At 35.6% G+C, this 14,302-nt stretch overlaps 1 protein-coding gene across 5 annotated transcripts in view; it reads right to left on the bottom strand.

Moving 5' to 3' along the window:
* Positions 1-14,302, bottom strand: part of LOC145683906 (uncharacterized) — a 222,956-nt gene that overhangs the window by 22,053 nt on the left and 186,601 nt on the right. For all 5 annotated transcript variants that reach the window (XM_081755567.1, XM_081755566.1, XM_081755569.1 and 2 more), the window contains one exon: positions 12,900-13,009. In XM_081755567.1, coding sequence (XP_081611693.1) covers positions 12,900-13,009 — 110 coding nt within the window. The remainder of the gene's footprint in view (positions 1-12,899; positions 13,010-14,302) is intronic.

The following is a 14,302-nucleotide window of genomic DNA, read 5'->3' on the forward strand; positions in this document are numbered from 1 at the left end:
TCGTACGGTTCTTCAGAAACCAAACAGACGACTTGAGAATAAATTCTTCTCAGCTGATGATTTTACGTTTTCGGTTGCTTTTAGATGCTTCTTTTTCATTTCGAAAGTACTTTTTTCTAGAGTGTCTGTAAGAATAGCACATCTCTTCCTTTTCCGAGCTGTCAGTTTTCTAGTTCCAGATTTTGGATAGAACCATACATGTTCAGGAGATCATCTGAAGGATTCTACACTATCTTCTTAGATGCATTTGCAGGTGATCCATGAAGCTCACTTTGACCTGCAGTCTGAAGTTCTAACTGAGAAGATGAAAGGAAACAACTACTACTAGGCACTGCAAGCAATAAGCCATCACTGTTGTCCTATAATAATAATAATAATAATAATAATAATAATAATAATAATAATAATAATAATAATGGAATAATAATAATACTCTTAGTTTTATTACCAACAACAATTGTTCATATAACAATGCTTAACCGCAAAAATTTCTATTTCAATGGCATGCGGCATGTTGCAACAGATGTTGCAAGTTACCCCATCGAAATATTTATATATAAAAGCTTTCCTCCCCACTAAATAGCAGGTAACATGGGAACAGAAATATAATGTCATTGTACTTCAACTGTTATACTATTTGGGTACTACATCTTACTTATTATTACATATATGTAAGGAGTAGTTAGTGCTCTCAAATGGGTCAGGTCGGGTCGGGTCAACTCGCGTCGGGTTGTCGTGTCGGGTCAGTCGGGTCAGCTCAAGTCGGGTTGTCGTGTCGGGTCAGCTCGGGTCGGGTTGTCGGATCGGGGTCAATCGGGTCAGCTCGGGTCGGTTTGTCGGGTCGGGTCAATCGTGTCAGCTCGGGTCGGGTTGTCGGGTCAGGCCAATCGGGTCGGGTTATCGGGTCTGGTCAATAGGGTCAGCTCGGGTCGGGTTGTCGGGTCGGGTTAGTCGGGTCGAGTTGTAGAGTCGGGTCAGATCGGGTCGGGTTGTCGGGTCAGGTCAATCGGATCGGATCACTGGTCGGGTCGGGTCAGTCAATTCTAGTCACGGGTCGGGTCGGGTCGGTCTTGAACCCGACCCGACCCGTTGAGAGCACTAGGTATAGTAAAGAAAGAAATGGTACCAGGTTATGCGTACGCTGATGATGTAAATTTAATAGGGGATGATGGGAGAACAATAGAAAGAAATGCAAAGGTCTTATTAAACGCTTGCAGGACAAGGGTTTAGAAGTAAATGCAGAGAAAACTAAATACATGGAAGTGGGTTGGGAACGTAATACGGCCAATTATGAAGGCGTTAAAATATTAAATAATACTTCTGATAAAGTGGATACTTTCAAATATCTAGGATAACGAAAATCATTTTCACGAAGAAATTAAATGTCAACTAAAACAGGGAATTAGTGTTATTATTCAGTTCAAAATCTCTTGTCGTCGCGAATTCAGTCGAGGAGTTTGAGGCTTAAAATATATAAAACAGTAATCATACCTGTTGTTCTGTATGGTTTCGAAACATGGTCGCTTACTCTGAGGGAAGAACATAGACTGAAAGTATTTGAGAACAAGATGCTCAGACGAATATTGGGACCCAAGAGGAATGGCGGAAACTTCATAACGAGGAACTACATAAATTATACGGCTTACCAAACATTGTTAGGATCATTAACTCTAGGAGGCTTAGGTGGGCAGGACATATAGCCAGGCAGGGGTGAATTCAGGGGGTGGCCCGGGGGAATCTCCCCCCGAAGAAAATTCATCCCCCCCGGAGAAATTCAAAAAAAATTCAGTCACAAAATGTAGAAATTTGCTTTTCTTTTCGTGCACGTGCAGACAAAATCCGATCTCTCAATATACATATAAATGACGCAGACCCATTCTATATAAGTATTAAGCATATAACATGTAAGATAGAATACCAAATAGCAGCGGCGGCTGGTACTAATGTTGCATGGTTGTGCAACCGGACATTTTTTTAATACTTAAAATATTTTTAAGTATTAAAGTAGTGTATCAGTGAAAAATAAACCTTTGATCTTGAGCGCAAAACAGTATTGATGCATTTCTGAAAAAAGTCAATTAAAAAACGGAAAGAAAGAGATGATTTACATTTCCAGTGGCAGCCAACGTTGTCACTGGAAGCAGTAACATTGAGCATATGGCAGCGAGCTCCTATTTCTTAACATGGAGAAGTGGATTTATTCTTGCATCGCTCCTATCTTCCCGTATTGCTCTCTTGCGATTGCATTTTCTCCCGCAACTGGTCAGCTTCTGTAATAGTTACGGATTCCTCCGCTTAGCAGCGCTTGACTCAATTGATAGGGTGAGAGAGATACAGAGAATCTTTATTAAGCCTATTACTAATATTACATATTAATATTAGCAATAATAATAATGATAACTAAATTCATGGCGCAACAGCCTTTAGAAGGCATGGACTTATGGCACTCATTTCTGTGGGGTAATGTGTTTATAGGTCTGCACGGGCTCGGGCTACTATGATAACCGTAATGGGGCTAGCCATACTGAGAGCTTTATACAGTTCTACCTGAGTTAGAGCGGCAACGCCGGAATCTGGTTACAATGAAGGATTTATGGTAGGGACAAGCAAACCCTTAGATCTTTACTTACTATATATATATATATATATATATATATATATATATATATATATATATATATATATATATATATATATATATATAGATAGATAGATAGATAGATAGATAGATAGATAGATATCGAGTGTTGCAAAATAAGTGTTACAACTCTTGAGAGGTGACTCCTGCCACTGAGACAAGAAAAAAAGTTCTCTTGAACTTTCGGCTATCGGACATAGTTTCGGATCTACAAAGCGTGGAAAAATGAGTTTCGGACGCCAATAGTTCGGAAACTAACCAACATAAAGAGGGCGGGTAAAAAATTCACTGAAGAAGTCATACCTGCTCCATTGAATTTTGCATGTTTCACAATCCTACCATGCACGCGCAAGGGTTCCCCAAAGGAACGTAGGGAGTCCCGGATAATCTTCCAAGTGAAACTTGGTCTAAATGGATATGAATTGATAAGCTTGTACCAGGTAACAATAATTCGTTTGTATTAAGTCGATATCTGGAACAAATATAAAATGGCGGACACCATGCCCGTTGTGTGTGGTTGCATAATCGCCAGGTATGGATGCCGGACAACAGTGATGTTCTGAGTATTAAGTATAGCGATTTTGTACTCAAATGCTCTAGAAAGACATCTGCAATGTCGGTAGAGCATAACAGTGAAGCAGGGTGATTCAAATGTGTGGAAACACTTTACGAAAAATCCCCAGAATGCACTCATACTCAGTAAACGTGAGTTCAAATCGTCGGAAATGTAAGGATTAGCGTCAAGAACATGAAAGCCATTGCCAATTCATCAATAATATTCCCTCAAACTGATGCCATGTGATGTGCACGGTTGCATACCAATAAGGATGCGATAACTGAAGCCAAGTTACTTTACATATATATGATTGTTATTAGTAAGAAGATAAATAAGAAAATAATCAGGCAGTATATTATAAGGAAAGAACATTAATGATCATAACGAAGGATTAGGTATAGAATGCACGATACGTATGATATAGTAATGGGCGTGAATGATGTGGCGAGATGCATACACAGGACAACACGTGGGTGATATTAGTTAGACAAATGAGCTTATCTTTAGCCTAGAGGCTGCTCTATTCAATGATGAAAATGAATGAGTCCCATGTTAGTAAATAATGGTAATCACTGTGCTGGAAATGATGGGTGAATGAGAGGAAGATGTTCATGAATGACGTAATCGGCGATGATAAGTAAAGAGGGATCTAACGGTGGTAGATTATAGGAGCGAAAGTGGAGAATGATAGTAACGGTGAGGTGTTGGGTGAAATGCTAAATAACGCATTGTATCCTGAAGTAAAGGATGTCGGTTTTCCAAACGTCTGGTGATATAATAATGTTAGCCGAAGTTTTCCAAGAAAGTATTGTAAGGTCGGAAAGGTAATTTGGCGGAGTGTGCAATTAAAACAGTTATCGTGGAATATGAAAAGATCACGAGAAGCTGACTTCCAATACGAGGCCGAAACGTGTAAGTAGCCAGTAATGAAATTTAATGCATAAATGATATATTTACTCTTAAAACAATTCTAAGCGATATAGCCCAAGGCTTATCCTATGTCTGGCGTGTTATTTCAAATCATTTTGCTAATATGATAATCTTTGTAAGTCAAACAAAATATCTATTATTATTTTAAACTCTGTTAAACTAACCTTTGTGACACACAAAGTTTGACCCTGGTTTAGCAGATACACAGTAGTGACCAACAGATTCCCTTTTGTTGTATGTATACCTTATGTAAATAAACTATCATCATCATTATATATTTTCTCTCTTATTCCATTTTGCAATTGTTAAATAAGATTAACAAAAGGTTGTAAGAACTAATAGCGTTATATTAACAAAGGTTCACCAAGTAGTTTATAAAATAATATCGTCCTTATTTGTAATGGAATTGCAGGGGCTTATCGCCCAGCCTTGTTAGGAAGAAGAAGCATATAGCCTACAGTTTATTGCATTGCAGATAGCATACCCTACAGGGAAATAAAATCATAGGTCACACTCTATCACTGTACTACCAAACCAAACTAGTAATATTCCAAGACAAGAACCATTGTCTTGTTCTAAAAATAACACTAGACTAGTAAGTGATAACACAATACGTGTACAGAAACCAATACATAGTCATTCAGGGTATAGCCAGCAAGTTTTTCTAGAGGGCCTTCATTTTTACAAACTAAAAACAAATCAAAAGTTTCTTTCAAGATTATGAAAGAATTAATAACACATAGATACATATGTATTTCAGAAGTACATATTAATTATTATTATTATTATTATTATTATTATTATTATTATTATTATTATTATTATATTATTGTTATTATTATTATTATTGTTATTAATATTTAGTAGTAGTAGTAGTAGTAGTAGTATAGTAGTAGTAGTAGAAGTAGTATATTTCATATATGCTACATTTCTGAGACTTGAGTCTTGATAGTACGTGAAGTTTAAATCAAAGGTTATGTTACGGACGGCAAATGATGGCTTAACACCAAAAACATATTCTGGCCGGGACCGGAGGTTAGTCTGTTTTATGTTTATTAAACGTGTTTAATAATTACAGCAAATAAAATATGTTTATAATAGAATGTGAAAGAATACAGTTTTAAAAGAATAAACTACGTCAACATGTTAAAATAATTAAAAGAACCTAATTAATCAGCCACTTTGTACTCTCGTTTGCTTAACTGGATGAACCGAGGCCTCAAGGAAAAAGAGTTTTCTGCCCAAATCTCATAAGCAGTGGGATATTTTAATATTATAGAAACTGACCCTCCTTTCGCTTAGAAGTGTAATTTTCAAGACGCTGAAACATATAGTATTTTATTACTTTTAGTTAAAAGTTCAAATGCCGAGTTTCACGCATCTAGCTTAAACAAATCCTTCCTTAATTTATTTACATATTTTCTGAGTAAGTAATGGGGAAATCGAACATAAAAAAATGTGCTCCCTTTGCTCTTTCCCTTTTATGTGTTCAATTTTCAATTTTCAGTTGTTTTTTTTTAATAGGAAAGCTTATATGCCAAGTTTTATTTTACTAGCTTTAGAAACTTGCGAGATACACTACCCTTTAAAAAAATCTTACCCCACCCTTTTTACGATACTTATTTCCAAAAATTCTTTCTTATGTACTGCTTTCATAAGAAAATTATATTTTATAACTAAAATTTATCGACTCTACTTGTAGTAGTATGCCCAAAAATCACTCATCTTTACTCTTTTATATAAGAGTACAGAAGATAAATACAGTCAAACAAATGGACTTCCATGAACAGTTTCCGATTTCTTATAACTAACTTATTCGTACATTTCCCACAAGCTGTGGTTTTAAATTTACGCTCTGTCAAGGTCCAGGTTTCAAAAAGGAAGTAACTGGAAACACAATAATATTATGTATTTATGTACATGTGTAATATGTATAAATTTATTGTCTTATTGAAGCTTTTGTAATCTGAAAATAAACTTTTGATTTGCTTTTAATATATAAAAATCAAGCTCCCCTAGAAAAAATTGCAGGCTACACCCCTAAATGACTATGTAGTAATTTCTGCAAAAATGGCACAGGACCTAAAATTTAGGTCTAGTGCCTATATTTTTAGGACTTGTGCCGTTTAGAACTTATGAATGTCACCCAATGTATTTCATAGTAAATGTTCTTTGTTCAATTTTAAATCTACTGCGTTCTTTATGTATACCGTTGGTATTTAATGTTCACTCGTGAAATGTCTAGTGAGCTTTTGTCTTAATTAAGTAAACTTTGGTGGATTTTTGTCTTACTCTTAATAAAATTCGCTCCACACAGTATATATTGAAATTCTGAATGTTTTCTTGCTTTCAGAAGTCTGGTAAAATATGCTTTTTAAACATTTTTTCAATTTTTTATTTATTTATTTTTGTTTTAGGAATTTGTCTTGGGATTCTCGTATCTCCATTCGAAAGAAACGAATTTCTTAACTAATTATGTAATTAATTCTTAGAATGAAATAAGTTGTATTATGTAATTCACGTATAAGTGCAGAACAGATAGTGATAATAATAATCTTAGTAGTACAAATATAGTTGTTATTGTTGGAATTAGCTACGTTCGTGACATTATTGCCAACTAGTTGCTGCATCGTCGCAATTTCGTGGGGTGGTGGCGAATTTCAGAACTAAAGCAAGTGAATGAAAAAGGCACAAGACCTAAACGGCACAAGTCCTAAAAGGCAGAAGTCCTAAACGCCAGAAGTCCTAAAAATCATACCGTGCCACAAGTCCTAAACTGCAGAAGTACTAAAATTCAGGTCTAGTGCCTATATTTTTAGGAGTTCTGCCGTTTAGGACTTCTGGATGACACCCAACACATCATGCTGCCTCAGTGATGGTTTGGTGGGGAGTGAGCTACTCAAGCACAACCCAGCTGTATTTTTGCGAACAAGGTGTTAAAACATCTGCCAAGGTATACCAGAACACAGTGCTAACACCTATAGTGTAACCACTATCTGCTACCATGTTCCCTGGAGAAAGGTGGACCTTCCAACAGGATTCCGCTCCACGCCACACAGCGAAACCAACTTAGGACTGGCTGGCGCGGAACGTCCCTCACTTCATTTCTACCATTGATTGGCCTTCTAGCAGCCCGGATCTTAACCCGTTGGACTACAAACTTTGGGCAGTACTTCAGGCAAAGGTCTGCCATAAACGGCATCCATCTGTCGACAGTCAGAAACAATCTCGGCCCGAGCAGTGAACAATTTTCCCATGGACAGTTTTGGGTAAGTTACATGTAAAAATGTAACGCGTTACAAGTTACTTTACTTTTTCCTAAAATGTAACGCGTTATTTGCCCCCAAAAAGTAACTGTTACTTTACTTCGAAAGTAACGCGTTACTTTTAGGTCTGAAACTTAGAATATGTGAACAAATGTTATCACTTCAATTTTCCGTACTACTATTACTATCGCTTTTATTATTATTATTATTATTATTATTATTATTATTATTATTATTATTATTATTATTATTATTATTGCCCTTTCTGGATTGCTTTATGTAAATGCAAGGACACATTTTTACTTGACAGCTATAAGTTATGAATATTTTCATATAAGGTAACATTGGCTAAATGCCATACTGCGTTACTCGTACGGATGGGCTAGGGTAACCAGACGTACTGATTTTCGCAGTACAGTACTGTTTTTCAAAGAGCTGTCCTGCGTGTTGCGAAGATGTCTAGGAAATCGAGAAATATCCTTCTTCTTTAAAATGTCCTGCGAAATGTCCAGAGTTAATTTATTTGCAATATCTTAATGTTTCATTCTTTATTCACAATATTTTGAATCAAACACACTCTTTTCCTGAATGATGAACCGCTGTGTTTTTAACACTCCTCAGAAGACTAGGGATGGAGAACAATCAACAAACCATTTTTTACAATACATCGCTTTTACTGAGAAGGCCTTGTTGAGATATCGGTAAAGTAGGAAAGATTTCTTATTGAACTTATGACAGTGATGCTAACCAAGTTAAATAGAAGTTCCTTTGTGCCGGTCTAAATTTTCTTTCATTTCTTAAAATAATACCACGCTTCGAAATTTATTATTATTATTATTATTATTATTTAGCCCAACACGAACTTTGACTGTACGTTCATAAAATAAACCAATTTGTTATTCATCAAAGCATTTGGAGTTGTGTTTAATTCCTTTAATAATTTTGTTCAGTGCTTCTTCTTAACAAAAATGTTCATTAACTTAAGGTTAACTTAACATTAATTGAAATAATGATATGCGTATTGCCGACGCAGTAAGATATCATATACAGTACTATTATACTTGTGTCCTACTTTTCGATTGTTAGAATGTGGTCATCCTACGATGGGCACGAGTGAGTACGAGCGAGTATTCTTTGAAACTCGATTCGACTAAAAACAGACATCTTTGAACGTAATTCGAAAAATTTCCTCCAACTCGACTCGAATTCGGGTCGAGTCGAACCAAATCTGGTTTGTAGTTTCGAGTATTCTCTTCAAGTATCTTGCATAGACAATATAGGTTATCAATGATACTAGTACTACTACTAGTACAACTTTTATTATTATTATTAATAATAATAAATAATAATTATAATTATAATTATAATTATAATTATAATTATAATTATAACAACACTGTGTTTAAACATGAAAGAAACGCGGTCTGTGTTTGAATACTAAAAAACTAGTTGATTGCTAACCTCGGTAGTCGTGAATTCTAGGAGTCAAGTTCACGAGCTTGTGAATTTGGGTTGAGGGTTTAGGTTGAGTATTCGGGCTCGAGCCAAACATTGTTAAAAGTTATAGGGCACTGGCCAAATATCTTCAAAACTGTTCGGCCCGGGTTTACAATTGTAAACAACTTGAGCAGCTGGGCTCACAGCTCACTCACTATGGACCCGAACCGAGAAGTGAGCCGAGCCAACAGCTCACCGAACCGTGTCAGCAAGAGCCTTCGGCCCAGATGAGCCGAACCGAGCAGATGGTTCATCCAACCAAGCCAGCTCGAGCCGATGGTTCACCCCAAGCGAACCGGCTCGAGCCATCGGCTCAGTTATTACTTCCCAACTGAGCTTCTTATTAAAAAAGTCTCTTGTGGTCTCGATATCGAGACGAGAAGACATGCGAGCATGTTTCCTCTAGTGAGCAACATTAAAAGTATTCCATATTACTACTTAGCTTACATTTCTCATGGCTTTCGCTTTCTAGTGGAATCAGGCCATGATTTCAAAACGAGTTAAAACGTAATAATAATAATAATAATAATAATAATAATAATAATAATAATAATAATAATAATAATAAATATAAGTATTCCATACATATAGAAATGCTTTTGACCAAGCACACAAGAAATTATATTTTGTCCATTTAGCACTATCATTCTTTTGTCACTCACAATTATTAATATTCATATAGTAAATATCTTATAATTCTTATATTTTAAAATCAATTGACAGGTCTCTGATTGCTTTTATGAGAAATAAATATTTGGTTTTATAGATACTACGCAGTGGGGATGATCGTGCGTCGTTTCGGTCCTATGCCGTTTCGGTCCTGTGCCGTGTCGATCCTGTGCGTTGTCGATCCTGTGCCGTTTCGTTCCTATGCCGTGTCGATCCTGTGCCGTGTCGATCCTGTGCCGTGTCGGCTCTATGCCGTTTCGATCGTACGTATTCTATGCATATAACTTGCACAGGCATAGAATCGACAGGAGTTTATAATTTGTAAGAGTAAAGATTAAACAGATAATAAAAATATTATTTTTTTAGGCACATGATTAAAAGTTAAATTATTTCAGAGCAGCGGCGTGAGAGCAAAACGGCACAGGATCGACACGGCATAGGATCGACACGGCATAGGACCGAAACGGCACAGGATCGACACGGCACAGGACCGAAACAGGTTTCTGAGCTGAATTGTCGGTCGTATGCCGTGTCGATCCTGTGCCGTGTCGATCCTGTGCCGCATCCCCCGATAAAGTACATTAAATATTAGACACAGTAAATAAAAGAATATTTTTACAAATTATTATATGTGTCAATTCATATCATTAAATAATTAATCTTTCCCACTTAGTTAAATCAATAAACTGTATTTTCACTTTTAGGTAGAGGAGTATAAGTGCTTAAGAGAATACCTTTTTTTTTTTTTTTTTTTTTTTTTTTGGCATAAGTACTATGTCTGTGAATAAAAGTTTGATTTTAATTGTATGTGTCACACAGATACATTTAGTGATGTCACAGCTGTAGGTTGTGAACTTAAAGTGAAAAAGATGGAAGTTGTTTGTATGTTTGTGAGTAAAGCCACTAGACGATAAGTGGTATTGGTGTGTGAAGTCTTGAAACTGCCCCTCTTATTCCCTAGGGTGTACACCATAGAATTTGTTTTTGACTGAAGACACTTACGTTCATGAGAATACCGTTTATCATTGTGTCTTTAAATTTATTTATTTATTTATTTTTATTGAAATAGTATGTTCCAAATTGCTCTTAATTTCAAACTTTCCTCATTCATAAGTAGTTCCGGTAATAACTGGCGCATTTTCAAACAAAATGTTTCTCTTTAGTGCATTTTGTGCTAATCCTGATTCAATCGTACATACAGTACTTTGTATTCTCCTCATATCTGGTGTTAATTGCAACGTGACATGGGATGACCAGATTGATATGGAATTGAATAAATACACAGGGTGTCTAACTGTTCTTGATGTTTCACGGAGCGTGCCATTTGTCGAATGTGAATTGTTGTTATTCATACTTACTCAATAAACTATTTATGTTATGAGAGGTATTTAGAGAATGAAAAGGTACGAATGGTAACTTTCATTTTCCTTCTTCCGAAGCTTTTTCTGAATTCTGTTTCTTGTTACATTTTAGGCTTATTACATTTGTTATTGTCATGTTGATATCTCTTTTATTGTAACCATTTTGTAGAAATACACTAAAAGTTTAATTTCATTCTGATTTTATGTTTCGAAGCAAAAATAATGTAATATATAATACTTTATTATATATATTTATTATATTAAATATATAATATTTTATTATATATTTATTATATTTTATATACTATAATATATAATACTAATACTTTGATGATTTTTCGATCCTTTAATGTAAAATTAAAAACAATATTATCTATAAAAATATACGAATCAGTAAATTTGTCAAAATCAAGTCCGTCACTATTTAAACATTAAATATTATTTTATTAATTTATTTTAGTGTTACAATAACGTCATTTTCTTATCTGTAAATGTTCTCTTACAATATTGTTTTAATGCTAAATGATTATCCTATTCACACGGACTCTGAATACCAAAAGAAAGGAAAATTCTTAAAAGAGTAACCGAGAGAGTTCTTTTAAGAAATGCTTATATATATTAATAAGAAATGAGCTTAAGTGGATGTACTCAGTGAAATAATACCTATAAGTGAAAATATTTGTAGACATCAAATTACTGTCCAGTGATATTACTGAACTATATTGTACAATTCTCAATAAATGTCTTATATCACCTGATACAAGTTGTTTTGTTTAGCTGAAAATTTAAATCTATCTGGTTCAGTTTTGAGTCTTTTACAATATTACTTCCAAGCATTTTGAACAATGTTATCACATTTTGCATGGTAAGCTTATCAAGGGAAAGTCAAGGTTCTAAGAATCGAAAGTTCTTTAAAAATATGCAATTTTGTATTAGTTTGTACATACTTGGTCATTTCTAAGAGGCACTTTGTGAAGATGTTATAATCTTAAACCTGTGTTAAACGTTATTTGTGTATTAAACTTAGGTAATTACATAATTCTTTAACATGCCCTGGGATTATTCGGAATATAATGCTGACAAACAACTTATTACGGAGAAGCACTATAATCCTGATGTTTCTTGAATGTTCTTTTTCTTCCAATTTACTGTATTGACGTAAATCTCCCCTAAATTGTTTACTGCTGGTCTCCTAGTGGTTTGTTGAAATTTTGAGTAGTAGCTAAATTTTAACAATTTTGATATTTTGCTTCTAAATCTCTTTCTGAATTTTGAGAAGTGTTCGGTTTACACAATGATTGAATATTAAAAATTCTTAATATTGATGATGAAATTAGATTCCTCATCCAATTTCCCCTCGTCCACACGCCAACTTGGATTCCTTCTTCTGTTCAATGTAAGGCGACCCTTTATGTAACACTAACATTTCTAATGTTGTATCTAGATAAATTACGATATTTCTCGACCTGACACTGCACATTTCTTCCGTCTCTAATGTATTGCCATATTAATGTATAAAGAACATTTACACCCTCGAATGAGTTAATTTATTTACAAATACGTTTTGTCCCCAGCCAGCAATTTTTATCTTCAAAATTTACCGAAAATTTACGGAAACATCGAGATCCATTTTTTTGTAACCTGAATGTGAGACTGGGCTATAAAGTACGCCTACGAATCTACTGTGAATCTAATGTAGAACTAAAGACCACTGAAGATTTATCTGAATAAATCTCAATTTTACCTAAAATCTTATTTTTATTTTTACTATGTCATAGAAGCAGCGGTGTTTATCCAGTTTAGTGAAGACAACTTAGTACCTACATGAATGAAGGAAATAACCAATAACAATGACGATGAGACTCGTCATGTACAAATCAAATCACATATAACTTCAACTAGGCAACCGGTCGCCCTAAGACTTTTGGAGTTTCGCCCTAAGATTATATTCGTAATAGAAAGCGTATGTTTTGTTTACATACCCGCAATGTATCGTCAATATATCCACTGGAGTCCAGATTGCTACACTTATCGCTAAGTGTTTGCGGTTTATTGATATATCTACGACGATACAGAAAAAAACTAATCATACCTGTTGAAAGAAAGAATCAATTAAAACTGGAACTACGTTATACCTTAAATTCCATTAAGATAATAACTAATGTTAAGTACAATATTTATGTATATACACAAACATTCACACACACATGTACATAGCACATATTCTGTAAAGAACATCGGTCAAACAAATATTAATACTTCGAAGTGTTAGTCCACAAACACAGACATAACAAAAGTTTAAAACTGATATACAAGATGAGTCAGAAATATGGCTATACGTTTTAAGTAGTCTACAGGGTCCATTATAAAAGTAAAGCGCATTTTCTGGGAAAAATAGATTTATTGATTGGATCTGTTGATTCTTCAAAATATTCTCTCTCTACATGAATACTCTTGCGCATAAGTGTCTGCCACGTCTAAAAGTCCTCTACGGGAATCTCTTTCAGGAACGTTGTAACACGCTTTTGGATGTTTTCCACGGTCTCCCAATGCTTTCATTGTAGCTCTTCTCAGTCGAAAAAAAAAAGTTCCACGAAGCCAAGTCGGGACTGTAAGGAGGATGGGGAACCACTGGGGTGTTGCTCCGGGCTAGGAAGTTGGTAACGAAGAGGACGTGTGGCTGGGGGCATTGTCATGGTTGCAGACTCACTATCCCATGTACTGCAAATGTGGACATGTGTAGGGTGTCAGCAATTTGCTGGATGCTCAATCGACGATCGGAACGCAAATCTTCGTGCACACGATCCACGTTTTCGTCGGTTTTGGCCGTTGTTGTGCGTTCAGAACGGCGACATCCTCCTGGCCCTCCTTGAATGTCTTGTGCCACCTCCCAGACTGTGACCTTGAAATGCAGTTGTCCTTGAAGGCCTCTTGAAGCATCTGGAATGTTTCGGCTGCATTTTTTCCAAGCTTCACGCAAAACTTGATGCTGTATCGCTGTTTAAGTGAACACTCCATCGCGCCGTTACAAAGAAAGAAAAAAAAAAGCGAAGGCACGTCTTTCCGCTCACACTGCTCGGAGCAAAATGGCGACCGGCTGCGTTGGAGAGGCAGATCCCCCACCACATTGCCCGACCGGTTTTACCGCGCTGCAATGGATAATCGCGTCACAATAAAATCATGTGCATTACTTTCATAATGGAAACTGTATTACTGCAAAATGTACAGGGAAATGGTATATACAACTTTGAACTTCATTTTTTCCATTTCATGTGAAAATGACAATCCTAAAGCTTGTGGTGCTGAACATTAGCAGCAAGTTGCAGTTGCAGAGTGGACGATTGCAAAACAGAATGACCATGAGATGGTGCGAATGTCGAGACAT

The sequence above is a fragment of the Thermobia domestica genome, chromosome 4 (assembly GCF_964235325.1).
Source record: "Thermobia domestica chromosome 4, izTheDome1.hap1.1, whole genome shotgun sequence".
Classification (NCBI taxonomy): Eukaryota; Metazoa; Arthropoda; class Insecta; order Zygentoma; family Lepismatidae; genus Thermobia; species Thermobia domestica.